Source organism: Miniopterus natalensis, chromosome 5, assembly GCF_054644295.1.
Source record: "Miniopterus natalensis isolate mMinNat1 chromosome 5, mMinNat1.hap1, whole genome shotgun sequence".
In the NCBI taxonomy this organism is placed as follows: domain Eukaryota; kingdom Metazoa; phylum Chordata; class Mammalia; order Chiroptera; family Miniopteridae; genus Miniopterus; species Miniopterus natalensis.
Window position 1 is genome coordinate 78013870 of NC_142085.1, and position 26371 is coordinate 78040240.

The following is a 26371-nucleotide window of genomic DNA, read 5'->3' on the forward strand; positions in this document are numbered from 1 at the left end:
TCATCAGGTTTAACATTAGCAAACTCCTACCAAACATGGCCAACAATCAACTGATGACTGAACACATTTGGAGTTTGTCCATTAGAAAATCTAATCTCCACACTTAGCATCCAATTATCTGCTATATTCTATACTGCCAGGTGATTTATTTTAAAAGGTCATGTTGAATATTCTCAGCCACTTTTTAAAAGCTACATTTGATTAAATCTGGGCACCAAGTCCTTCACGAATATTACTGAGGTCATCGAACAAGTAAACAGATTACAAATTCAAAAACAAATGTTTTTGGGTTCCTTTTCTGTTGCTTGAATATGGGTATAACTATCTCAAAATTTTGTTACCAGTGTGCATTAGTGACCTACACAAAATGTAAGTGCACCAGAGGATATTACGGCAAGCTGTGGAGCTGCTGACCATTATCTTTCTGAAAACAATTACGTATGCCTGTAATGAGCTGCATCAATAGCAGTCAATTATCTCAAGAACACTCTACTAACCCTTTGTCATAAATGTATTGCTGTGTGTCAGATTTTTTCCCCAACAACTGAATTATTTCTCAAAACTTAGTGTTGCTTCATATCCTAAAAATAGCCACTCCAATTCTCTTGTGTGTTCCCCTGCTCTGTTCCCAGGAGGTAGGGCAGAGCTATAAACAATGCTTCATTTTTACAGATGAAACAATGAGATATAACAGAGGTACAGCCACTTTGCCTGAATCATTTTGAAAATCAATAATGAGGCAAGCAATAAACTGCTGGGGTCAAGGCTTACTGTCAGCCTCTCTGGTGTCCTCTGCAGCCTTTGGTGTGGGCCCTAATGAGCACATCTTCACAACAAGGACAGAAAAGATATTTGAAATCTCATTTTTCCCCCACCTAAACTTTGACACATGGCAAACAAATTGAATGACAAGAAAATACATCAAATGGATTTTCCCCTTGCTTAGAGAAGTAGAGGTTATTCCAACTGTAAGCACCAGGAGAAGAAGAAATGGGTAATTAGCAGCTGAACTTCCCATGACCTGTCCACACAGTGTTGGGCCAGCCGTCGGAGTGGTCCCGCAGGGCCCTGCTGAGTTGCAAAGACAGATTTCCTCACTAGCTTCAAATGAAAGGAAAAGATTCACACTCAAGCCTTCTCTCCTACACTTTTCTTTGCCTCCACAGACAAGGATATGCGATGGAAGAAAGGGACACACTCCCTCTCCCTGCTGAATTTATCCAAGCAGGCCCACCAAGAAACAACTCGTCTTCAAACCCCACAGTGACTACCCTCGCAAAGCTTCCCTGAACAAAATACGGCCAAAGGAGACTGTCCTACACGGAAGAATCCCAGTTCAACTGTAAACTTCCCTACCCAACTGAAGGAACAAAATCACGCCAAGATGGCCCCATCTGTTCACGTGCTGGAAAATCTACTGGGAAGCACAGAGCCCAGGGAGACCTTGACTGTGACCATAAGTGTTCAGGATCGCTGGGTGGATAGGTGGAGCAGTTGTTTCCTGGACAACGTCTTAAAAAGTGAACAGACTGATGGACTGTGGCTACAGGAGTGAAGACTAGCCAGGACTTCATCCCTCATTCATTCTGATGACCGCCCCCCCATCTTATAGTGGGTCCAGTTTTTCTTACCATTTAGACTGTTAGCTGCTTGAGAATTATGACTGTAAACATTCACCAAATATCTGTGCCATGCACGTTGTCCATATGTTTGTGAAGGTATAAATGGTCACAATCCACTAGAAATTTTATAACAAAAAATATCAGTAAAAAAATGGAAAATTCATTTAAATAAGATTAAAAATATGCATTCCAATATAAGTGGTGGCAATCGGTTCGCTTTAACAGCCTAATAAATGCATCTTACAACAGAATGTGTCATTTGTAAAACATTTTTTTTTCCTCTCCTATAAAACAAGAGTCTGGAACCGATTCTACAGGTTATAAAAAGCCATAATCCTGAACCATAAAGAATTTCTTTAAAACTATGCTATAATATTGAGTTATGTACAAATAGTATCTCTTCAAAAACTACCTTACTATGAAAACATATAGGTATAATAAGTGAAATGTTTTCATTAGTGATGGACTAAGTCTTGCAGTGCTTCTTCAACCGCTATTTGGCTTGAGGGACCCAATATAAAAGTAGATTCCTAAAAATACTGGAAAGTAGTACAAGGACTGAATTCAGCCTATAACTTTCTAAATTAGTCCAATAGAATGTAAACACCATGAGGGCATGGGTTTTTGCGTTTGTTTGCTTTTACTATTTTGTTCACTGATAAATCCCCAGTGTCTAGAATAGCACCTTTTCCAGAGCAGGTGCTTAATAAATCTTTGTTTAGTTAATAAATGTTTGTTTAAAAGTCAGTAGTCCCATGAATACCCCAGTTGTGTCTCCTAAACCACCCAAGGCCGCACAAAGAATCACTGGTTCTCCTGCTCAAGTTAGGCAATTCAGGCCCCAAAGGCTATTTTTAGACCAAAAACTCCAGAAGGACCATCCACAGAGAACCAGAGAATTTAGTTCACTTCATTACGATAGCACTGGCTGAGATCATAAGAAATACCCCAACTTAAACTAATATTTCCATTTGTGAACTGTTGAAAAATGTGCATTCTGACATCATTTCTAAAACCATCTCAATCAAAAGATTAATAGACCATTTGAAAGCATGTACAACAATTTGAATTCTTTTGTGTTTTTCTTTTGGTCTAATCACTTCTTACTAATAATCACAGCTATGAGGTATTTAATACACATTTACTATGTGCTCATTGAGATGGGTACACACATTCTCATAAAAATTTTGCAATGACCCTTAAACAGATATTATCATCCTCACTTTATAATCTCCAGAGGTTGAGTGGCTTTCCTAAATTCCCTTAGCTGGTGGTGGAGTTGGAATTCACTCTGTTCTGTCTGATTCAAATCTAGACTCTTAGCCCCTAGGTTACCTGTACATGTCACCAGCAGATGTACGTCAACTACTAGGGGAAAACATTGTGCAAAGTGATAAAAACGAATTAACAGTATAATTTGATGTTTACCAATTGCTTATGTTGCACGGAATAGTGGAAAAACCAAATGGTTCTGGAGCCAAATAGCCCTGAGTTCAAGTCCTGCTTCACTATTGACTAACAGTGTCCCTGCTAAAACCACTTAACCTTTCTGAATCCCGATTCCCTTAAGTGTAACCATGAAAATAATAATACCAAATATTCTCAGGGTTGTTATTAAGAGTGCCTGGTATGAAACCTGGCACAGAGTAAGTGTTCCTTAAGCCTAAATTCCCTTCCCTCTAACGGATTTGCTAAATTGGCACTGTGCTGATTTTTTTTTTAAGTGTTTAGTTCATCCTTATAATACCATAATTACAGAATATAATGACACTGCATTCTCTAGAACTACAAAGCAGAATTTATAAACTGATAGAATATGAGTTGGAAGAGGCTTTAAGGGCCATCTGTTCCAATCCTTTCCATTTCCAAATGAAGTCCAGAGCATTTAAATAACTTGCTTCCAAGTTTTTACAGCAAGTTCAATGCAAAGACACAACCAGACCTTATGTCCCTCCACCCCCACTCTCTCTCTACCCCCAGTTTTTGCCTCACATTGCACAGACATGGCAATGCATGTAATTTTCAGACAATTAAGCAGTATAAAATAACCTCAGTTTAATTGCATCCAATTAACAAGCCAAATTAGTGTTTCATATGTACACTATTAAATGAGTTGTCTGGCTTCCAAAAGAAATAAAACACTGTTTCAAATGAATCTAGCATTTCAGTGAACAAAGCTACTTACAATTTAAATTACCTTTCCTATAATCTTCTTTATATGGAGTTAGACTTAATCTCCATTTTAAAAGAAATGCTTTCTGCACTATCAGGATGAGAATTCAGACTATATTTCGAGTATCAAAATTTTCTTTCTCACGGAACACACACGATTTCCTAAGATTAGTATGTGTACATGTGCATGTGCGTGTGCATGTGTGCACGCCTACCCACACATGCATGCCTACAGATCACTAAGCAAATACAAATGAGGGTGTGTCCACATTTACCTATGGCTTGGTTTCAAAAGTCCCACCTTTCTGTTGGGCTTCAGAAATCAAGTGAATCTGCCACAATGCAAATAATAAGAGCTGTGCTGATATCCTTTCTTTTTCAGAGAAAATGAAACCATCAAATAAATCTTTGTCAAAAAAAATGCCTTTCAACACATTGCACCATACTATCTATCCGGCAGTACTGTCATGATTTAGGTAGAACTGGGCATCGGTCAAAAAGTGGCATTCTAACGAAGCATGAAATTAATCAGCTATGTGTTCCTCAAAATATTTACACCTAAAAATATAAATAGCTTATAATTTTAAGTATAACCATTTTTATAGGCCAGTGTTTGATGGTCCATTTACTATTGATATTTATGAATACTGTCTGGAGTTAGAAGTTTTATAGTAGGTTTGAAATAATAATTCAGTACTCTACTTAAAATGCAGTTCAAACTGACCATCTGCCACACTTACTTGACCATGTTTATCAAAACATTTTGATCACTTTTGTTATTTATTAGTTTTAAGATGTCAGTCCACAGGATGGAAGAACTCATTGTCACGCAGTGGTGTCAACCTTCATTACTTCTTTTAGGAGCTATAGCAATTTAACTGTCTTCTTGCCGCCAGGACACCCATCCCATATATGCTTATAATCTTTCTGAACACACACAACAGCACCGCTCCTCTACTCAAAAGCTTTAAGTGAGGCCCAGCTTTCTCACACCATCAGGAACTTTTGCAGGTTCATCTACTCCTCTCCCCTGGCGCTCCAACTACACCCCTCAACCCTCAAGGTCCCCAATCAAAAATCACTTCTTCCCACAAAAACCCTCTAATCTTTCTGTTTGGAAAAAGACATGTCTCCATTCATACTCTATAGCTAACCCACAACTAAACCCCTCTAACTGAAGTCAGCACATTGAATCGTACAGATTTCCTATGGGCCAGGGATCATTGATGTGGAGGTAATGTGATGAAACAGCTGTCACCACATCAGCCTACTCAAACTTCTAGGCCCTGCTCCCCTGAATCCCCCCTCCAATGATCAGTCTCTAACATGGCCAATGGTAGGATCATCACATGTCCTGATTTGCTAAGGACAGTGCCCCCATTTATGCCAGGTTAGGTGATCATTCATGTTATCAACCTGCCCACATGGTCTGACCTCACCTTGCACCCCCTCTCTTCTTATCTGCGCTTCAGCATCATTGGCTTGCTATCTACTCCTCAAAACACTGCACGTCCCCCGACCTGAAGGCATTGGCATTGTTCCTTCTTCATACAATACTCTTCCACTCCTCGCACCTGCCTTTTTCTGCTTGACTCACTTATCCTTCAGTCTTATTCAAACATCACCTCCTCAGAGAGGTCTCTTGTTCGACCCCAAAACAGGGGCGATACACCCTTTATAATACACTCCTTTGTATTTCTTCCACAACACTTATAAGAAATGTGACGTTACATATATTGGTCCACCATATTATTAATATCTGTTAACCCCACTAGATTAGAAGTTCCTTTTCTGGTCTAGATCATCATTATAACCTTGGTGTCGAGCACAAAGCCTGACCCATAGGAAATACTTGTGGAATGAGTAGATGAAGAAATTGCATTGACTGATGATGACTGAGGCACTGTCAGAGTACTCTGAAGAATGGATTAAGATTATGTGTGAGTTACAAGTCAAAAATGCTGGCTGGCCCTGAGTGCTTCCTGACTTTACATCCAACCATCTGGTGACTCAGAAGTGGTTGGACAAACCCCACCTGCTTGCTACCCAGATTCATCTTTAGGCACACAAACATCATTTTAATCTCTTCTCTCCAGAGCACTTTCTTCAAATATGCCTAAATATGCCTAAATAGTTAGGCTTCAAATTTTAGGCTGCTAGGAAATCTAAAATTATAAACAGTTTTGGAATAAATCATGTCATAGTTAATAACTCAAATAATTCATGACACAAATTATCAAGCAGTTCTGATTCTATTCCAAACGCAGTCTTGAAGGCAGGACAGTCCTAAGTCTATCTTCATGTTAGTATCCACGGTCCACCCCAGAGAAGCCGAAGATTGCACAGACCAAGTAAGCTATGTTACCCTCTTGCACATGAAGACTTGGGAGTTGTGTCACAATAATAGATAAAGTGCTGAAACATTTTTCCAGATTACTTGAAGCCATCTCATAGCAACAAAGTCTGATTTATAACATCTTTTTTGTTAGCATTGCCTTAAATAGCACATAGTAAGCAATGCTTTTGATTGTGGTCATCAGAAACAAACAAAAAATTATATCACTTATGCAATTTCCTTCAAATACACACAATCTTATTTTCACAAAGTTTTCCCATTTTCTCTCCATCCTCTATGTCCATCCACAGCTTCAAAGATTGAGGAGCCTCACTGGAACATAAAGTTTTACTCAAGATTAATAAAGGCTTTGCCTGTATGGTTACAGCAAACGCACACATGTGGGGTGGCTTGAAGTTTCTCAAAACCTGAAGTTCACTGATTTGAGTTAGCAAACTTCCTTTGCTCCTTTTCAAATATAATTTTAAGTCACAACATTTATATACCAGTTTTAGCCAAAATATGAATTCACAAAGAATTCATATGTAAATCAGTTAACTAGAAACACATTTAAATTGTGAACTATTTCTCCACCTACAGGACTACTGCACAGACTAACAGAGAGTTCTGCTGATGCTGACTATGAATCAAAATGTAAAAACAGTGTTTATTTTTAAGAGACTTAGGTGATTAGCAGCCTGTCTGATCCACAAGCATCTATCCCATGGATCTTAGTGGATCTTAGTCACTTTTCCTTTATTATAATAGTTACTACATCAGGTATTAAATTATTCCACATCTTAATGGATTACACTTTCAATCATGCCAAATAACATTTTCAATAGGTCTTTAAAACTACTTTTTCTATGTTGAAGCTTACCGGTTAACTTCAGCTAATTAGTGATAACTCAAAACTCTAAAACCAACACAAATAAAGTGCTTGCTATTTGTTAATGCTGCCATTAAAATAAGCCCTGCTTTAAAAAAATAAAATAAATAAGCAACTTCTTAACTAAGGATTTTTCATTTTAAATTGGAGAAGCATAAATGATTCTACCTGGGGTTTTCTGAATCATGACAAAGTGCCAAGGCTCAAGCAGACACATGTACCATTATTCCACAAGGAACGCCTGCATACATGTTGCCTCTGTTTTGTTGTCATAGTAACAAGAACATTTGTAAACACATCTCAGGTAAAAGGAACTTGATCAATCAAAAGATTCTGCTGGCTAATCATTCAATGTAGTTAAACAGCATGATTTCATTATGTAATAATATACACATAGTAAATCCATGACTAACAGAAGTATAGAAAGGTTTTATCTACTTTAACGGTATTTTTGCAAAGGCTTCCACAAGGATCTAACCACTTAAAAAATCACTTAAATTTTAAATTTGTAGTATCATTAATATACATACCTTCCTAAAATTGTCACTGAATCAATTTCACATCAATTTAATCACAAAAATCCTTATATGAATATAAGCAGTCTTTAATAAAGCCAGCCACGTAAAATACAATCACCATAACAGGAATATATATACCAATAAGCAAATTTTGCTTTACACCTGACCTATCTTCAAAGCAAGAAACACAGGCAATTTTCAAAAGGCTCACCATTGTAATATAACATTTTTCTGTAGGTAAAAAATATACTGAATATTTCCACCCTAGTGGTGAAAGGGGATTATGACACTACCAGTATTAAGTAGATGTTGGTAAATCCCTTTCACCTCAAAATAAACATGGACAGTTCTCATGACTCGTTAGTGTTCCACAGGAATTCTGTCTTAATAATGAAAATGATACCCATTTTACTCACATGAAAGGCATTTCTGTCTTGATAAACTATTTGGTCTATATCCTAAAAATCAAACGCAATCTACTCATTACACAACCTACTTAGTTAAAATTTTGCTTTGGCACTCTTATAAGGTGAAAAAGCACAAGGCATTTATAAATTCTAATATCTATGTAAGACATATATAAAATATACATGTACCTATGTAACATAATATATGTACAAATATTTAAAATAACTTGCTTTGCTCAAGGACAAACATCACCAAACATTACTGTATCACTGGAGGAAATGTTTCTAATAAAGTTAAATAGCCTTTTTCTAGGAGGCTAGATCATTGCAAATTTAATTTAAATGATCTTATAAATATTTCAAGTAATTTCTGGGTTTGATTATGCACTGCAAAAAAAAAAACACTGTACTGAGAGAAAAATCAATAGCCTTTGACTAAGGTTCAGAGTATGCTACGAAAACCTCCCCCAGTTCTCTTGTGAATTACCAAGGTCTAGCCTTTGAGAGCAGGGGAGAGTACCAATATTTATTTGGAGGTAAACTGAGTTATTTTTAAATTAGCAAAAAAGGAAGAAAATCAGTTCAGATTTTCCATTGTAAATGAAAGTACCGGAAACAAGCCTTTTAATGTTCATTTCAGGCCTAAGCAACTGTGCAGAGTCTAAGGTTTTCACAAAGTCAGTGCACACACCGCTTCCTGGGCGATGTGTAAGCCATTACAGGTGTCCCAAGGCCTCCAGTGAAACCCATTCTCAGGGGATTCCTCCGGTTCTCCCCAAAGCTATCCCTACTGCCCTCTACCCAGCGCATATTCTTGCCCATCTCCTCCGAGTGTCTTTACTGAGGACCCTCTCGCGTCTCTGCACTCCCTCGGTCAGAGTACCCACTTGCCCTCGGCGAGCATGTAGAAGCTGTCTCACTAGGGAGGACTAGTTCCTGCAGTCTTTTTTAGGTGGATGCTTTCAGAGAGGAGAGGAGCCACTTGAAGAAAGCCCCCCTTCCCCTCCTGCTTTTCCCCACTGGGAGCCACGTCCCCGAAGGACACCACCAAGGGACACTTCCTGACCTTCTCTCCCCTCATCCAATTTGCGCTTGGAGGGCTGGGGTCGTCTTTTCTCGGGTCCTCTGCTGCATTGGATGTGTTATGTAAGAGGGACCGAGCGCGGGAGGCACATGCGTATAAGGCGCACGGATCTGTGATAACAGCTGGGGTGGCAGAGCCGATCGCGAGTCTCCCCCACCAAATACGCCAGGCACCGCGCGCACACACACATCGCCCCTTCCCACCCGGCCACCCGGCCACCCCCACGGCAGTGTTTTCCTGTCTCACCCCTTCCAGTACCAGACGCACAGAATGGAAAGGCGGGAGGAGGGGTGAAGGGAGGTGAGAGGAGGAGCAGCAGCACATCTGCTTTGATAGCAGCCGGCAGAGCCGCCGCGGCAGAGAGCCCCTCGTTAACCCCCTTCCTGTGGCTGCACCACGTCATGGAACATTCCCGGAACGGGCCAACGTTCCACCCACTTCAGGGAACAGACATAAAGGCGCAGACCCAGCTCCCCACGGCGCACAGCCCAAACACACATGTCCCTTCCCGGTCCCCGGGCAGGCGCACAGACTAACACGCATGCAAACCGCCCCCACCGGTGTCCACGCGCCCCCGGCCGCCCCGCGCCGCCGGGAGCCGCGCCGCGGCCGGTGCACCCGCAAGGCGAGGGCGCCTCCGCCTGAACCTTCCATCGAGACAGTCCCCTCCTTCCTCGCTTCCTTCCTTCTCTCCTTCCTTCCTTCCTTGCTCGGCGGGAGAAAGGAGTCACTGAGATGCCAACAGCCGGCGCCTTCGCCGCGCTCCCTCGGCCGCAGGCCGGCGGCCCGGCCCCCGCGCCTCGCGCCCGCCCGCGCGGCCCCGCCGCGGCCCCCTCCCCCGCTACCTGCTGACGGGCGGCCCGCGGCCGCGGCAGCCGCAGCGGTGGCCGGGCGGTGCGCGCCGGTGCACGTCCCTCATTAGTAACCAGGCACATTCCTGCCTCCAGCGCTCGCGCGGCCCCCTCCCCCCAGGACATTACGCAAAGCAGCCTCCCCTCATCTGCATAGGTCCGCGGCCAGGGTATTCCCCGCGTTTCCCAACGCGCCGGACCCCCCCCCCCCCAGGTCTCCCCCATCCCCGCCCCCTCCGACCCTCACCCTCGGGAAGCCGGGAAGCACCGGGGGCGCGCGCCGGGAAGGGCGAGGGAGCCCGGCGGAGGCTATTTCGGTGTAAAGTGAAACAAGCTCCCCAGCGCTCCAGGAGGCAGGAAAAACACAGCGCCCAGGCCACTTACCGAGCCGAGAGCCTACATTTCTGCCGCGCCGCTCTCCCAAACGCTCAGTCCGCCCTCGGCGCGCCCCCAGGCTGCACCCAGCGCCCCAAAGTCGAGACGTGCAGGGATATTGTCAACGAGCCAGGAGACCCTTCAAGTTGCTCCGGGGTCCTGGGAGTCTCCACGTCCAAGACACAACTTGGCCGAGACTCGTGCCACAGTCAGCGGAGATGTCGGGGTGGAGACCCTCCTCCGGCGGGGCGAGGCAGCGCCCCGCTCGCCCGCTCGCCGGCTCTCCGCCCCCTCGCCTCCCGCCGGCCTCCCGCCGGCCGCCCGCCTCGGGCCGCGAGCCCCGGGCGCTGTCAGAGCGCGGCTGCGGCGGGGCGACAGGGGCGGGAGGAGGGCGCGACGCGGCGGCCCGAGCCCGGCGGGCGAGGGGGATCCTCGCGGCAGCAGCAGCGGCGGCGGCGGCCGCTCACCTGGAAAGTCACCGCCGAGGAGGAGGAGGGGGCGGGGAGCGAGAGGAAGAGGAGGGAGGGGGGGAGGAAACCCCCCTGGTGTCCTCGTTCTCGCTGCCGCGGCGGCCGCTCCTCGCCGAGGCTGAGCGTGTCTGGTGGGGGGTGTCTGGTAGCATTTCCTTAAGGACAGAGGGAGGGCGGGCGCGGAGGGAGGGAAGAGATCCCGACCGCCTGCCCGGGCTCCTCTTTCATTTATTTATTTTTCTGACACTGTACGGAGATGGGCCCGGGGCAGGGGCCGCGGGGCTCCGGGGGGAGCGGCGAGGCCCGGGCCGCAGCGGGCTGCCTGCGGGAGCCGCAGCGGCCGCCTCCCCTCCGGGTCCGCGGACGCACCGGGTCATTCCTGGCAGCGCCTCCCCGAACAGAAGTTACTAGGAGGAGCGCGCGGCGCGGGCGGGCGGGCGGGGGGACGCGGGGGGGGGGGGGGAGACTCAGCCAGCGACGTCATCGGATCCCCCAGCGCGTCCCAGGGAGGGAGGCTGAACCAGAAAAACCAGTCTGGAGCCGGCCAGCGAGCGAGGGATGTGCTCCGCGCCGCGCGACGGGGAGGGAGGCGGCCCGAGCGCTGGGCCCGGCCCCGCGGCCGCCCCGGGCGGGAAGATCGCGGCTGCGCTCCCGCGCGCGGAGGCCGGGGAACTCCCCGGGGAGCGGGTCTCTACTTGTCCGGCAAAAACACTTGGGCGTCTCTGAGAGCCTGAGAATTTCCTTCAGGGCTGTGGAAACCTCCCCCCTTCCCCCACCTCCCCCATTTTCCATGTCATCGTTCCCCGTCTCGATAACAAGCGGAATTATATAATAATTAGTATTCCCATTATGGTTTTGTCCGTGTACCTCTGATCCTTTGCCTCTCCCTCGCCCCCGCCTCTACCGCTCATGTCATCCGTCAAGATAAAACAAGATCAGACCGCTCGTAGCTCCTGGAAGCGTTTTCTGGAGCTTTGCAAAGTGTTTGGTTAGCACTTTCCATGCCCCTGCGGAAGCACGAACTTTTCACGCGCTCCAAATGCCCCCATGGCCTTCCCTGGGGTCACTCACCAGGGCGCCCTGGGCGCACCCAGCTGGGGGACCGCCGCTCGCCAGCTCCGGGGAGTTCAAATCACTTTGCGCAGCGGCGCGAGGAGCGGCTGCGGGTTTCCCGGTGGGCCGCGCGGGGACCCGCGGCGAGCGGCCGCTTCCAGCCCGCGCGCTCCTGTCTCCTTGGAAGGGAAGCGAGTGGAATCACACCCAGCGCCCGGAGGACGGGCCGGGGGGCGGGGGAATCCCAGGCGAGCGAGGGACGGAGCTCCGGGCTTCCTCCCCGGCGCGGCGACACCCGGGGGACACCAGGGCTCCCTCGAGCCGTTTACCCTGCTAGTGTGGACTCATGTGAACCCTCCGGGGAGGTTCCCAGGAGGCCGCGGCGGCCGGAGAGCTGCGAGCCGCAGCCAAGCCGGGCTGGCGCCGGGAGCGCCTCCTCCGGGTGGTCTTCCCGCCGGGCGGGGGCCGCTCGCCGCCCTTCCCGGGAGCAGGAGCGGCCTCGCGGGGGCGAGCGGAGCCCTGCGCCCCGGGCGCCGCGGGCCCAGCGGCCCTGCCCCCTTCTCCCCCTCCCCCTCCTCCCCCCAGGCCGCGCCGCCGCCCTGCCAGGGGCGGAGTAAACAAGAGACGCAAGATTTGACCTGGCGCGACCCGGATTTCTGGCCGGGGTTCCCCCTGAGCAGGTGACTCTGTGGGAGGGGTGGAAATTAGTCTCTGGAATTCCGGGCCAAAGACGTTCGCTGTGGTTCTGCTTTTAAGGCAGGTATTTCACCAACTGCGGAATTTTTCGCGTCTCGAGTTTCACATTTCGTGGAAAGGAACCAAATGTCAAGTCATATCAAATATTCCTTTCCCTTTCCATTAAAAACGAATATATTAAAAGGGAAGGCAGCCTCTTTAAGGACTGCGAGAATAGCACCGCTAGTTTCGGTTTTGTTTGGTTTTGTTTTCATTTAAACCTATAATCAGTGTGAGGTCCTCCCCAAAGGCGACACTGCCCTGAAGGACGACTCTGCAAAATAAAGCAGTTGGTCCATTTTTTAATGGACTTTTTTTTTTTCCCCAAAAAAGAGAAAAACCTGAATGATTTTAAGTTTCCCTGTGTCCTTTCAGGTTTATCTCATTTAAATTCGGAGCCTACTTCCACTTAACCAGCTTCTTTCATTGTTTAAGTTCTTTAATATTCAGCCCTTCTTAACTTGATGCGCTTAATAAAAACTCCCCCAGTCATCATCTTCTCTTAAATGTCTGCCTTTGCATTTTTTTAACATCCAATTAAAATGCAAAACGTGATTTTCAAAATGTTTTTTTCACTTCCAAACCCACCAGCTACATACTCCCAGAGTCCATTTTTATTTAATTGCTTAATAGAGAAGATTAAGCAGTTTCTTTAAGAATCCAACTTCCCGTCAGCACACACAACAGCAGCTGCCCAAGCTCCCAGAAACTAAGCAAAGAAAGTAGCTGGCAGCGTTTCGCTGCACCAGGATGAATGTTAGTTGGGATCTTAAAAGCCTCTTTTAAATAGGAGGTTAAGTGGTATAATGTGACTATTAGAATACTCAGGTAATTAGACAGGTAAAGAGGACCACCCTAAACACAGCCTTTAGTCAAACTTGGCTTCTCCTTGCCTTGTTCCGAAATTATCAGGCCCTAAAGAATAGGACCTGAAGTGAGTTGAAGCAGAAGTAATATTTGTGAGTATATGTACGTCAACTAGGTGACATCCCCTCTGCTGGGAAGAATTACTACTTTAAGTAGATACATTCCTGTCACCAGCCCCTCATGCAATATGCCTGTCCAGTTGCTTAGTTGTAAGTAATAGATTAACAAGAGAACTCCTCTCCCCAGAAATCCTCAGAAGACGAAACCAGCTCTGGTAAACTGTGCACTGAGCCCAGGGAAGCTCTGAGGAAAGCAGAGCGGGGTGGCCGGAGCTGATTCCACCTGGGCACCCATAGGGCTCATCAACAACAGTGTAGCAACTTCCTTTTTATTGCTCATCATTATTATCACTTCTCATTTCAAAGGAAAGAAAAATCTAGTAATCTTGATTATGAGGTATTCAGATAGTTAAATAATTAATTTCCACACGGCAGTATAGCATTTTCTCAGTAAGAAAGCACTTCAAACTGAAAAGCACTTACATTCACAAAATATTTATTGAGTGCCTGGCTATGTGCTAAAGATACTTAGGATACATGTGAACAAATCCCTGATTTCCTGGAGCTTGCATTCTAGTGCGGGGGGCGGGTGGGGGGGGGCCAGGAATAGGATAGAAAATAAACATAAGAAATAAACAGTGTTGGACATTGGAAAGTAAAAAGAGTTATAGGTAGGGGGACATAAAATAGGGTAAGGATGTCTGTGGGATGAGGTGTTGTGTTGCTGTATTAAATAGAGAGGCCAGGCCAAGGCTCGAAGGAAATGCTTTAGCAGGGGAGGTAATCTGGAGTAAAGAGCTTTGCACGTAGAGGGAACAGCTAAGATAACGCTCTAAGACCAGAGCAGGCCTGGCATGCTTGTGGACCTCAAGGGGAACAGTACAGCTGGAAGAGAATGTGACAGCCACTGAACAGAACAGTCTCCCAGGCCACCGGGAGGACTTTTCTCACTCAGGTAAAAGCTTGAGAAAGGGCAGGTTTATGACCTTTGCCACCCAGTTCCTCTGAATCTGAATCTTTGTGGGCCCAGGATTCTGCATTTTAATAGATATTACAGTTTATTCTTAAACATTCTAAAGCCCAAAATCTACTGCTACAGAGCATGCAGACTGCTGTACCTTGGCAGGAGAACTGGGTGATGAGGTGATCTCATCCATCAGACCTAGATCTGGAGTCGAGGGTGGGCCTCATGGAAACAGCAGTTCCCAGAAGAAAGAAGCTGTACAGGAGGTAGAAGGGGGTGTCCATGATATCCCTTAAGTTTTGACCTTGGTTTCTTGATTTTTAAAATTAAGGAGATGGTCAAGATAAGGTGCCTGATTCATTCTGGCTATAAACTTTAAAAAAAAAAAAAAAAAAAACTTTATTGATTTCAGAGAAAGGAAGGGAGAGGGAGAGAGAGAGATAGAAACATCAATGATGAGAGAGTCATTGATCGGCTGCCTCCTACACGCCCCTGACTGGGGATCAAGCCCACAACCTGGGCATGTGCCCTGACCAGGAATTGAACCACGATCTCCTGGATCCTAGGCCGATGCTCAACCACTGAGCCATGCCCAGCCGGGCTGGCTATAAACTCTTTATAAATCTCTGTAATAAACCCCTTCACAAAACTGTGCTAAATAAACTGGCATGCCATCCCCACAAATAAATTTATAGTACTTTATATAAAATATTAAAGGGGTTACCTGCTGTGGGGTTCTGATGACTAAAGGAAATATAGCCTTGGGTCTTGGTAAAGAAGGGTAATTTAGAACTGCCCTTCTGGTGGAGCTCCCACTTCCTCCCTACTCATCTGCTTTCATTGGTATATAGAGAAAAATTAAGCAGTGTCATGATTTTTGTGATGTGAAGAATATTTAGGTCTCCAAAAATTAGTTGAGGAAAAGAGTTTTGAAGGAAACATCTGCCGGTCTGCTGAATTGTTTATAGGATACAAGCCAAACACTCTAATGTAGGCTAGGTTCTTTATCCCATTATAACCTCCTTTGATTGAGGAATGGAGGGGGTGGGGGTGGTAATTAAGGACTAATCAGCCAGCCCCATAGACTTACTGAGACTCAAGGTGACATCTGTTAAGATTGAAAGACCAGGCACTCATCCTGTGGGCTTGCTTAGGATGGGCGGAGCTCAAAGACATCTAACCAACCACATATACCCCCTTACTGCAGAGCTTCTATAGGTATATTCCAAAGACCCTCTGTAGCAATGTCTCTTGAAATGCTTATTTAAAAGTCTGGGCTGCCCTCTAAACTTATAAAATCTGAATCCTCAAGATTAGAGTGTGGGAAACTCCATGGTAAATAAGATACCCCCCATGACTCTGATTCTCATTAAAGCTTGAGAATCATTGATTTACGCTTTGGCCCTAAGATCCAATTGCGGCCGGCTGGCTGTCTGAAAACCTCCCACCCCACTCTTTGTCACATTCCTCAGGTTCCATCTGATCCCTTACGGCAAATCAATCCTTTTTATTCTTCAAAGACTCTTGTGGCTCTCATTTTAGCCAGATTTCATCAGTGTAAAAATTTGTTAGGAAAGAAAAAACTCCAGTGGCGTGGGGACAAAGGCAACCTGGCTCACAGAATTAGGAAAGGGCGAGGGAGAGGTCAGTGGGTGGGGATGGGCAGGATGTAAACAATGCTTTTCTGATTTGACTTTTTAGGTTTTCTGGACTAGCCGTGTCCACGGTTTAGGGAAAGAAACTGCACACTTCAGCCGTCGAAGTTGCTTGTGAAACTAGCTTCTTACATTCTAGAGGGCACCCCAGAAACACCCACTTCAGGTCTTTATCCTAAGGAAGACTAGCTCACTGGTCTCTCAGGGAAAACCTTAGAGAAAGAACAAAAATCAGATCAGGAAACAGTCAGTAGTAGGAATAAGGCTCGGTTCGGGATTACTGAAGCCTGAACTACCCCCTTAGATGGGGGGGGGCTTACAATAGCATCCTTACAATTTAAGCCCATCGCACTAGCCCTACTTTCTTCCATCATCCTCCCCCCACTCCAGAATGGGTTATAGTAGAAATTCCTCCACTGAACAGTCACTGCTTGGGGTTAAGTCTTTCATCTATTGAAATCTTCCATTGCAATCCAAATATAAGTAGCGAGCTCTTAATATCCTAAGCTCTTAATGAGTCATTAACTTCTTATGAGAGATTAATTTATTAGATTTCTTTTCCAGAGTGACAGCTAGCTTAGGACTCACACTGATTTATCTTGACAAAGTATCAGGTGGGGATGATAGAGAGCTTTGGAGGGGGTGAGACACAGGGGTCCAAAGCTTGGGCAGGACTGTTGGGGTACACTAGAGGCCTAGGGATTGGACACAGACTGAAGGGGGAAGGGATCTGGAAATTCAAAGTGAGAGACAGACAAAGCAGAAGCAAGGTTTTTGCACCAACTGAGGATGTCTCTGCTCAGGGCCTGTGGAGAGGGCATGTGATGATCTAGGCTTCTTAGACAGGAGTCGGGGGGGGGGGGGGCTCTGTCGGCCCAGAATACAGGTCCCAGCTCTGACCTTGAACTAACAGGAGACTTACTTCCCCTTTCTGGGCCTCCACTTCCTCATCCAAAATACAGTGGGGTTCCCTTATAGCCAAAGACTCTGAAAATTAAACTCCTGACAATCCAACAGGATCAGCAAAAAAAGGGAGGTTGGAGGAGAGGGGAGCAGAAAGGAAAAAATAGGGTAGACTGCTTATCAGGGACCATCGCTTTCCTCCCAAGCCCTTGTAGCGGTTTCTTAGGGCAAAACGTCAGTTTACAGTTTTAAAGAAATTTCTGGAGGGTGGATAAGTAATGAGTAACAATGAGGGGATAGAGATTTTGGTTTAAGCTAGGGCCATATAAATTTGACAGGCTACATGCTCAGAAACAAGAAGAGTTGTTCATCATTATCAGCCTTAAAACATTGGGGGGGAGGGTATTTTTCTTTAATTTAGCCAATGAAGTCTTTTATCACCACCTTAAACTTTTAGGGTTTCTGAGAACAATGATTTGACCCACTCCTAATCTACCTGCTGGTCAACTCTCTGGTAAATTTGACACTCTTTTCTATAGTTTTGAACCCTGAGTTAAGAAGAGACAAAAACAAAGTTAAATGGTTGTCATTTACAGAAACACTGCACAAAAACAAAGCTTGTGCGGTGATTCAGGCCCTTAGCTAGAAATTTTATGTAAGATAAGGTAGCAAACTGAAAGCATTACATCAAAGAGAAGATGTGCTGGTACAAGACATTATTTCAGACCCACAGGAGAATGCTCTCAGCAGGGAAAGGGATACTAAAATTGCAGAGATGTGCAGCAGGGTAGGTTCACTCACTGTTAGACTCGATCACAGCACAGTAACTACTGGAAGGTTCCATGCAACCATCAACATACATAATGACCCCAAACCATGAAGAGAGGAGTGTGTCACAGCCATACATTTTGTATAAAAGAGGAAGAAATCTATGATTGTTTAGAAAGATTTCAAAAGAGAAAATGAAAATGATTTTAAAAATATTTTGTGCTCAGAAGGGTTAAGGATTCAATTATTTGAAAAGTCCTCTTATATAGATGAAACCATTCTCATTGATTTTTCATAGAGGATAATAGTATTAGAAAATTAACTATTTGTTTCATATCCTTTTGAAAAAGATTTTCATAAAGGAACCAATTATTCAGTATATCGTTTCCCAGGGCCATTCTCACATATATAGATGGATATGTTAAAAACCCCTCTTCTAACAAACTGATATACTCCATGCCCTCAATTTTATCTGTTATTGTTGTATAATCATTTCTCCCGACTGTGGAATCCTCAGTGAACAGAGACTGAGTCAACGATGTGTTGTGGTGAATAAAAACTCCGAGTTTCAAAGTTAGCATCTTACCCGTGCCTTCTTATCTGTTCCTGGGCTCTGTGTACAGACCATGGCATGGCGCTGAAAAGTAGGAGACTCCCTCAGCTCAGTCAAGTCTTGCATAACGACATAGGCAGGGTCACAGTTAAAACAGATCCACAGTAAAGGAACAGTAATGACTTCGGGGAAGCAACCTGTTCTGTTGTTGATCTTAGATCTGTCCCTTAAGAAAACGATTATTTTCCAAAGATCAAAGATTTTGTGCTGGACATTTAGGGATGCCTGACCCAAGCAGCAGTGGTACCAAGCTTACCTAATGTCATGTATATAGACCAGCTCTTGATTGATTGACATACAATTAGTATTTTTTTTTTAATTTAGGTACATAAATTAAACAAATTATAAGTATACAGCTAGGTTAACTTTTGCAAATCTATGTGTGTTTGTGTAACCATTACTCTGATCAAGATGGAGAATATATTTGACACCTTGTAATGTTCCCTTATGCCCCTACCCAGTGAATATACCCCTGAAGTAATCAGTATTCTAACTTCTCTCTCCATAGATTAGTTACTAAGTGAAGATATCTATCTACTCATCTATCTATCCATCTATCTGTCATCTATCTATTTACCTACCTATCTATCTATCTATTCCAAAAAATAATGTGTCGAGTGCCCACATGCTGGGCACTGTTTGGTAGCTGGAGATACAAAGGGAAACAAAGTAGGGAAACAACACAGCCTCACAGAGCACAGGCCTCTGGGCTCTGTGAGGCTGTGTTGGGGAACTGATAGTAATCAAATTAACAAATAAGACCATTTCAAATCATAAAAAATAACAAGAAAAATATTACAAGGTAATTGATAAACAGTTAACAGGTAAGGTAGAGCAATATTGGATAGGAGTCCGGGGTATCTGCAGAGTTGACATTTGGGCTGAGAAATGGCTGATGAAGAACAGGGAAAGAGTGACCCAGAAAGAGAGAACTGAAAGTATAAAATCCCTAAGACAAGAAGAAGCTCAGGGCCACGAGGAACCGAAAGGCCAGTGTGGCTAGACGTGGAAGGTGGAGAGTGGGCAAGAAAGTCGTAAGAGAGCATGTAAGAGAAGCAACCAGGAGCCAGAGGAAAATTCCTTTAAGGGGGATGGATTTGCAAAAAGGGGATAGACATTGGAGATAAAAACTATATTTGGCATATTCTATTAATTAATTTTTAAAGCTCTTCCCAGAAGGAACCTTCAGTAAATGAGTAGTGGCTTCTACATAGACTGACAACTGGGTGGCAGGTCAGCAAAGAAAGCATTTCAAAGCAGAGGGCTTTCTGAAAGCATAATTATACATAGTGAACATAACAAAAGGAAAATAGTTTTTAAGGTAGCAAATCCCAACGAGATTTGGATAATGTGGGTGCTGTTCTTCACATTTCTATGGCTAATTAGAGAGAACCAGGAAACACACAATGCTGCCCACAGCCCTGCCTACCCATTATGGGCACTTCTAATTTCAGATAAATGAAGCCCTTGGTTACCACCCCCAGCTTGTCTTGAAACACGCTTTGTATTATCAGAGTAGATGAGTAAAAATAATAGCCTCTGAATATCTTTAAAGGCTACCTTTCTCTTATTAGCAGATACTTAAGTTCGAATCATGTCTCCACATTAAGGGAGTAACTCCCAAATTTACCTTGCTCTTGAAAACTTAATTTTTCCCCTTTACAAAGAAAATGTGATATTTGGGCAACTTAGAGAACCAACAATTTCATGATCATGTAACTAGAAATAAGTAGTGATTGTGTAAAATCTCAGATATATATATATATCTTTAGTAAATAAATCACATACATGTTGTCATATGCTCACTAAATTTACCTGGTGAGTTTCCTGCTTCAAGTTATTTTAAATAATTCATAATTTCATTAAGTAACTCAAGCATGCTAACATTTAATTGGCACATGAAGGCAAGTTTTGATTTATCCAGAGCTGTGATTTGCATAGGTCATTTCCTAGCTCTCACTAAGCATTTTGTGAAACACTACACACAATTAAGTCAGCCAGTCAAGCCAAACGAACTGGCAAGTGTGTTATAAATAGCGTCCAAAATTATACTTCAGATGTTAACTGGTTTGTCCTGATTTAATAATGAATTACATCTTTTGACAAATGAGATAAGACCTTCACCTTTAGCTTTCTGATCCAAACTTCTAATAGTTGAAATGTATTATTACCATCTGGTGTCTGGCCTCTGAAATGCTCTGGTCCTGTCTGCCTCATTTCAAGTAGTCAGGGCTGGTCTGCCAAGAAAGAACTCTCCTAAGTGTCTTGATTGGCAGGCCCAGCGAGAAGGCTAAGGACCTAGTGAACCATGAAGATACAGCTTGAGCTCTGTAGAAGTTTTTTCTAGTTCAAAGCGGATTCATTTTCTTAGCTTGTGCTACAAGAAATTGTCACAAAATCAAAGTGGTTTTTATTTTGGATCTCAATCTAAAGGATGCAATTGCTATGCCTTTTAAGATTGTTTGGATCTCTTTTAAGCTCTTGGACACATTTTACAGAATGGAGAGAAGTTTAGAACCTTTCATCCTCGGGTAAAATAATTTGAGAAATAAAGCTGAGAGTGCTCTGTTGCCTGGAATTTTAACTCAGAGAAGCCACATCAATCTGACAGTTCTTCATGTTGTCTAGGTTCTGAGAAAGTGAAGATGAGTCTTTTTGCAGGGGCTGGGCTGCTGAGTGAAAAGGCATAGGGATTAAGTATAAATTGGTAGTTATAAAATAGTCCTAATGGTATAAAGTACAGCATAGGAAATATAGTTAATAATATTATAATTATGTACGGTGCCAGGTGGGTACTAGAATTATTAGGAGATCACTTCATAAATTATATAAATGTCTCACCACTATGTTGTACACCTGAAACTAATATAAGATAATATTGAATGTCAGCTGTCATTGAAAAATAAAAAAATAAAATTGCATGTTCTTTTGGTATAAAACATAAATATGAGTCTTATTGCTTTCAAGAAACTTGTAACATGGTAGGAAGGACAGAGTTAACACGCAGAACCATCAACAATAACAGATCAAGGTGAAAGTAAGTGCTAAACAGCAGTGCAGATTGTAAATATGATCAACTTTCTTGGTGTATAAAAGAAAAATTTAAAGGGTAAATTTTATGAAAATAATTAGAAGTGAAGTGCAAATAAGATAGTGACTCTGGAATATCTCTGTGTTGGTACGTTTCTATAGTTTAGAAATGCCAAGCCTGGGCAAAACTGGAATTTCTAATAATAGTGGCTGCATCATTACTAGATGTGACAAAAGATAGTTAATATCAAATCCATGTTTGTCTATGGGGAAGCTGAGTTAGAGATGTTAAATAATCTACCCATTATCACGCAGCCAGTAAGTGCAATAGCAGAGATTCAAGTCCAGGTTTATGGGCTCTAAAGCTAAGCCCCAGACTCTTCACAAGTGCACTTAGCAACCATTTTCCTCTTTGGTTGCTTCTACTAAGGTGACTGTACATTTAGGAGTGAAAGGAGAAACTGTAAGAAATAAGCCTGGGCAATCGGTAGGAACCAAGACAGTCCAGGGCCAACTGGAACGTATGGTCACCCTCACTTTACATCTCTCCATTCCCAACCTTCTATCTGCCAGATACCCAGTGCTTCCAACCACTTGCTGATTTCTTGGAGTAAACTGATTGAAGTCTAATAATTTTAGGAAGTCCTCCCATTTTAAAAAACCCACGAAGAAACTGAAATGAAATGAATCACTAACAGTGGAATTACGACTAGTGAGGACTGGATAATAGAACTATTTCAAAACAACATTATTTTCCTGGCACCTGTCAAATCACACCTCTCATATGAGACTTGTCCACCTGGGTGTTTAAGCCTATTGGTCAGCTACACAAGTGTATTGATAGACTCATAGGCAAACCCTATAAATTAATGAAAGGTGTCCTGCCTAAGATGCTCAGCACTACTCAGACCACTATTAAAGTTTCATCTCCAACAACTTAAGGAAAAAATAGGAAAGTCTGGAGAGCATTCAGAAGAGACTAGACTAAAACAAATATATAAATGTGTTTCAATCAAATATGTATATCCTCAACTCACCCAACTGTACAAAGGTCTGCTAGACGCAGCTAGGGACAGAGTACCAAATGCCCGTGTACCATCTGCATAAAATTTAAGCTGTGATGTATTTCCATTCCAAATAGGCATGACAGCTAAAGTAAGATTCTACTTGTTCTGCTTTTACTTTAGTTTTTGTTCATTTTAAATTTTATTTTTAATTAAAGGGAAAAAAGATGCCTACAAGCAAAATTAATGGTGGAAAGCGGCAAAGGAGTGAGGGGATAAAATAAATCCTAAACGAGGAAATGGGAACAAGACAAAACACCAGCACATAGAAACATGTAAAAATACTCCAGCCAGGCTCAGAGGATCAGCATCCCTGGCAGCAAGTGTTGTTAAACATCGGAAGGGGTTGCTAAGGGAGGTTAGGGAATCTCCCTTTCCCAGAAGTGTTTAAAAATAGGATCACATCTGTTGGGATGGGATAATGGTGGTACTGCTTGAGTAGACAGCTTCTAAAGCAAATCTATAGTCTGTTAATCCTACCATTTCTATTTCTGATTGTGGAAAGTAACAAATAACTTCCGCTCACCAAGCAAACTGGGACTTACAATGCCCATCATTTTAATGGTTACAAAACTATTTTCACTGGGTTTTGCAATGCAAAGGTAGGTAACTAAATATAGCTGAATTTACAGCAAAGGCTCAAACCTAACTTACCCATTGGTAATATTTCCTCCAAATATTATGAAACCAGAAATGTACACAGTTTATGTCCTTACAAGAAAGTTAGAAACAAGGCACTATACTGAATCCTACATTCAATTTTTAATTTTAACTGAGTAGGGCTTGTACCCAGGGGGGTTGAGGTTGCAAGAGGGCTAGACTGGATCAACTTTATTAGGGTCTACCAGACCAATATCCCAAGAGGTCAAAGGCTCTTGGTTCCAGGAGAGAATTAGGCTGAGATCTGAGGGATCTGCCCCGCTCCCTCCATCACTGACATTTTGTTTTATAGTGAACTTTCAGATTACTTGCCCCACTCCATTTAATCGTACATATATTTTCGAGGCTCCTATTTTTTGTTAGGCACCATGCTAGGAGTTAAAGGCAAAAAGGCCACCGCCGCGGACCCTGAGGAAGACGCAAGCTAAAGCGAAGCAGCAGGGCCTCGGCGTGGTCGGGCCTTATGCTCCTTTAAGGAGAGCTCAAAATGACAGGCGCAGAGTGGACACTCGAAGTGGACCCTTATCGCAGACAGACCACAACAAATGACGAGTTTTAAAATTCTGACAAATTCCAGAAACATCACAAAATCTAGGGGAAAGAGCTGTATTTTATTACGGATTAACTACTTTCTCACAGCTCTCACTCTATTTGTCCTACATTTTGGTTGCATATTGCTGGCCACAGGACAAGAATTTTCTTATATCATTTCCTATAAAAAGGCTAGGATCATAATGCAGCCTTTCCTCTAGTGTGCTTGCTCATAACTTGTATTCTTTATGGTTCACAACTGATTCATGATTAAAGGTAGATTTTCAGGATTGTCATCAAGTGCAGAAAAACCTTGACTAAGTTTCTTTCATATGGGAGCTGTAAGATGTCAGGGATAGCACATTTTCTCGTGTGTGAATAATTTCAAGTACTCTTCCCATTGACAACACCCATGACTCCCCATGCCATTGGTGTCCTTGTTGTAATGGTATGTTGTGAATTTTATTTCATCTTTTTCAATGCTGGTATTTTATTTCCATTTGAAAGAAATTTAAACATTTCTTCAATAAGTGTATGTGATTCAGCCATCTTCATTAAGTAGGCTATCCAAGAATGAATAACCTCTTTAGTACCTTAATTCAAAATTTCTCTTCCTCTTAATGAATTGTTGCTCTTTGTATTATAGAAAATGTTGTGTTACAATTTACTTCTTGATGTCAAAATAATTTCTATTGACTTTATCACTCAATTTTGGTCATATTCCATTCATTTTCATCTTGATGTCTTCTAGAGAAGAAATTAATAAATTAATTCATAGGTGACAAAAGAAATACCTATATACATACATGTTCAAATCATTGATTGTCATTGATTTCTCAGTGTTTTTTTAATCGAAAAGTCCAAAGCATCTGTCCAAATTGCAGTTGACATGAAGTATTCATGCTTTATTACCCTGCTGAATAATCTTTTCACATCTTATTTGTGTTTATGTTTCTCTTCCACACCTTTGGAAATATATTGTAGAGTCATTATATCGCCATGTGCCAGGCTACAGGACTGGTGCAGCTTTAGTGTGGGCAAATCATGTTGCTACCCTCACACTCTGGAAAGAAATCATCTTTTAGGCATTTTTAAAAATTGAAGTATAACTATCATTCAATAGAATGCACAGATCACAGTGTTTAACTCGGTGTGTTTTGAATAAATCCATGTAACCACCATCGAAAACCACAGACAGAACATTTTCACCACCCGGAAAGCTCCCTTGTTCCTTTTCCATCAACACTCCCTGCCCTGTCCGCCCTGACACCCAGAGCAACCATTTTCTGGTTTCTATCACCTACTGCATTTTGCCTGTTCTTGGACTTCATGTGAATGGAATCAAATAATACTTGTGATCTTTGTTTGTCTTCCTTTGCTCAAAAGTACATGTTAAAACTTCTGAGCCCGGCCGGGCGTGGCTCAGCAGTTGAGCATCAACCTAGGATCCAGGTGATCAGGGTTCGATTCCTGGTCAGGCACATGCCCGGGTTGCGGGTTCGATCCCCAGTCGGGGGCGTGCAGGAGGCAGCCGACCAATGACTCTCTCATCATTGATGTTTCTATCTCTCTCTCTCCCTCTCCTTTCTCTCTCTGAAATCAATAAAGATATATTAAAAAAACCAAAAACCTTCTGAAAAGTTCTGCAGTAAATAAACCTACTTAATTTTAATTCACAAAATAGTTTCCAATCTCTTTTGAACATGAAACCCTTATGATCTCATTCTGTGGGGAACTATATGCATCTCATAGAGCCTACTTTGAGAATCACTAATCTTTAAATTCAGACAGAGGTCTCATTCAGTGTTCTTATCTCCTTGTTACAGCTATCTAAACTTAGTAGCTTAAAGCAATTTTATTATTTTGGTTGACTGGAGTAACCTGGTCAATTCTTCACTTCCACAGTGTTAGCTGAGTCTGCAGTTACCTGAGGCATGGACCTGGCTGGAACATCCAAGGTGGTTCACTGTGATGCCTTGATCAGGATGGCTAAGAGGCTGAACTTAGCTCTGGATGCTACCATGGCCAGGCCTCTCCCTTTATCTAGTTCCTCACATGGGTTAACCATGTGATTTCACCTTACGGTATCTTCATAATTAAGCAGGCAACTTACATAGTAGTTCAGAGCTCCCAAAGTACAAAACCAGAAGCTTCTATGGCCTTTTAAAGATTGAAGTGTAGAATGTGTATCCTATCACTTCCATCACATTCATTGGTTAAAGCAGTCACAGGGCCAGCCCAGATTCACAGGGAACAGAAATGAACACCTCTCTACGGCAGTGATAAAGAATTTCCAATCATATTTAGTCCACCACACTTCTCATAGGCTGTTGGCATCTTGTGAGATAAAGAACCTGCTCACTTGTCCTGGAAAGGTTCCCAGATAAGTTTACGTATCCAGACTTCCTGGCACCACAGAAATGGCTGAGATCCACTGATATTTTTCCTAATATCCAGCATCAGTGGGTTAGTAAATGGCCAATAGTATCCAGATCCAACATATCAGGTAGGGGAAAGTTGAAAGACACATCCCACATCTAATAATCTAAACCAGAGGCTGGCAAACTACATCCTGTGGACCACCAAATCTACCCACTGTTTGTGTAAATAAAGTTTTTTTGGAATACTGTCACATCCATTTGTTTATGTATTGTCTATGGCTCCTTTTGTGCCACAAGGTCAGAATCAGTTGTAACAGAGATCATCTGGCCTGATGAGCTTAAAATACTATCTAGTCCTTTACATA

At 43.3% G+C, this 26371-nt stretch overlaps 1 protein-coding gene across 1 annotated transcript; it reads left to right on the forward strand.

Annotated features, from left to right (window-relative positions):
• Positions 1-1384: 1384 nt before the first annotated feature.
• Positions 1385-12738, forward strand: LOC148093142 (uncharacterized). The gene is given in 6 exon segments (XM_087817775.1): positions 1385-1485; positions 11740-11993; positions 11996-12024; positions 12142-12255; positions 12257-12456; positions 12537-12738. Coding segments are annotated over 6 exon segments (900 nt in total).
• The last annotated feature ends 13633 nt before the right edge of the window (positions 12739-26371 follow it).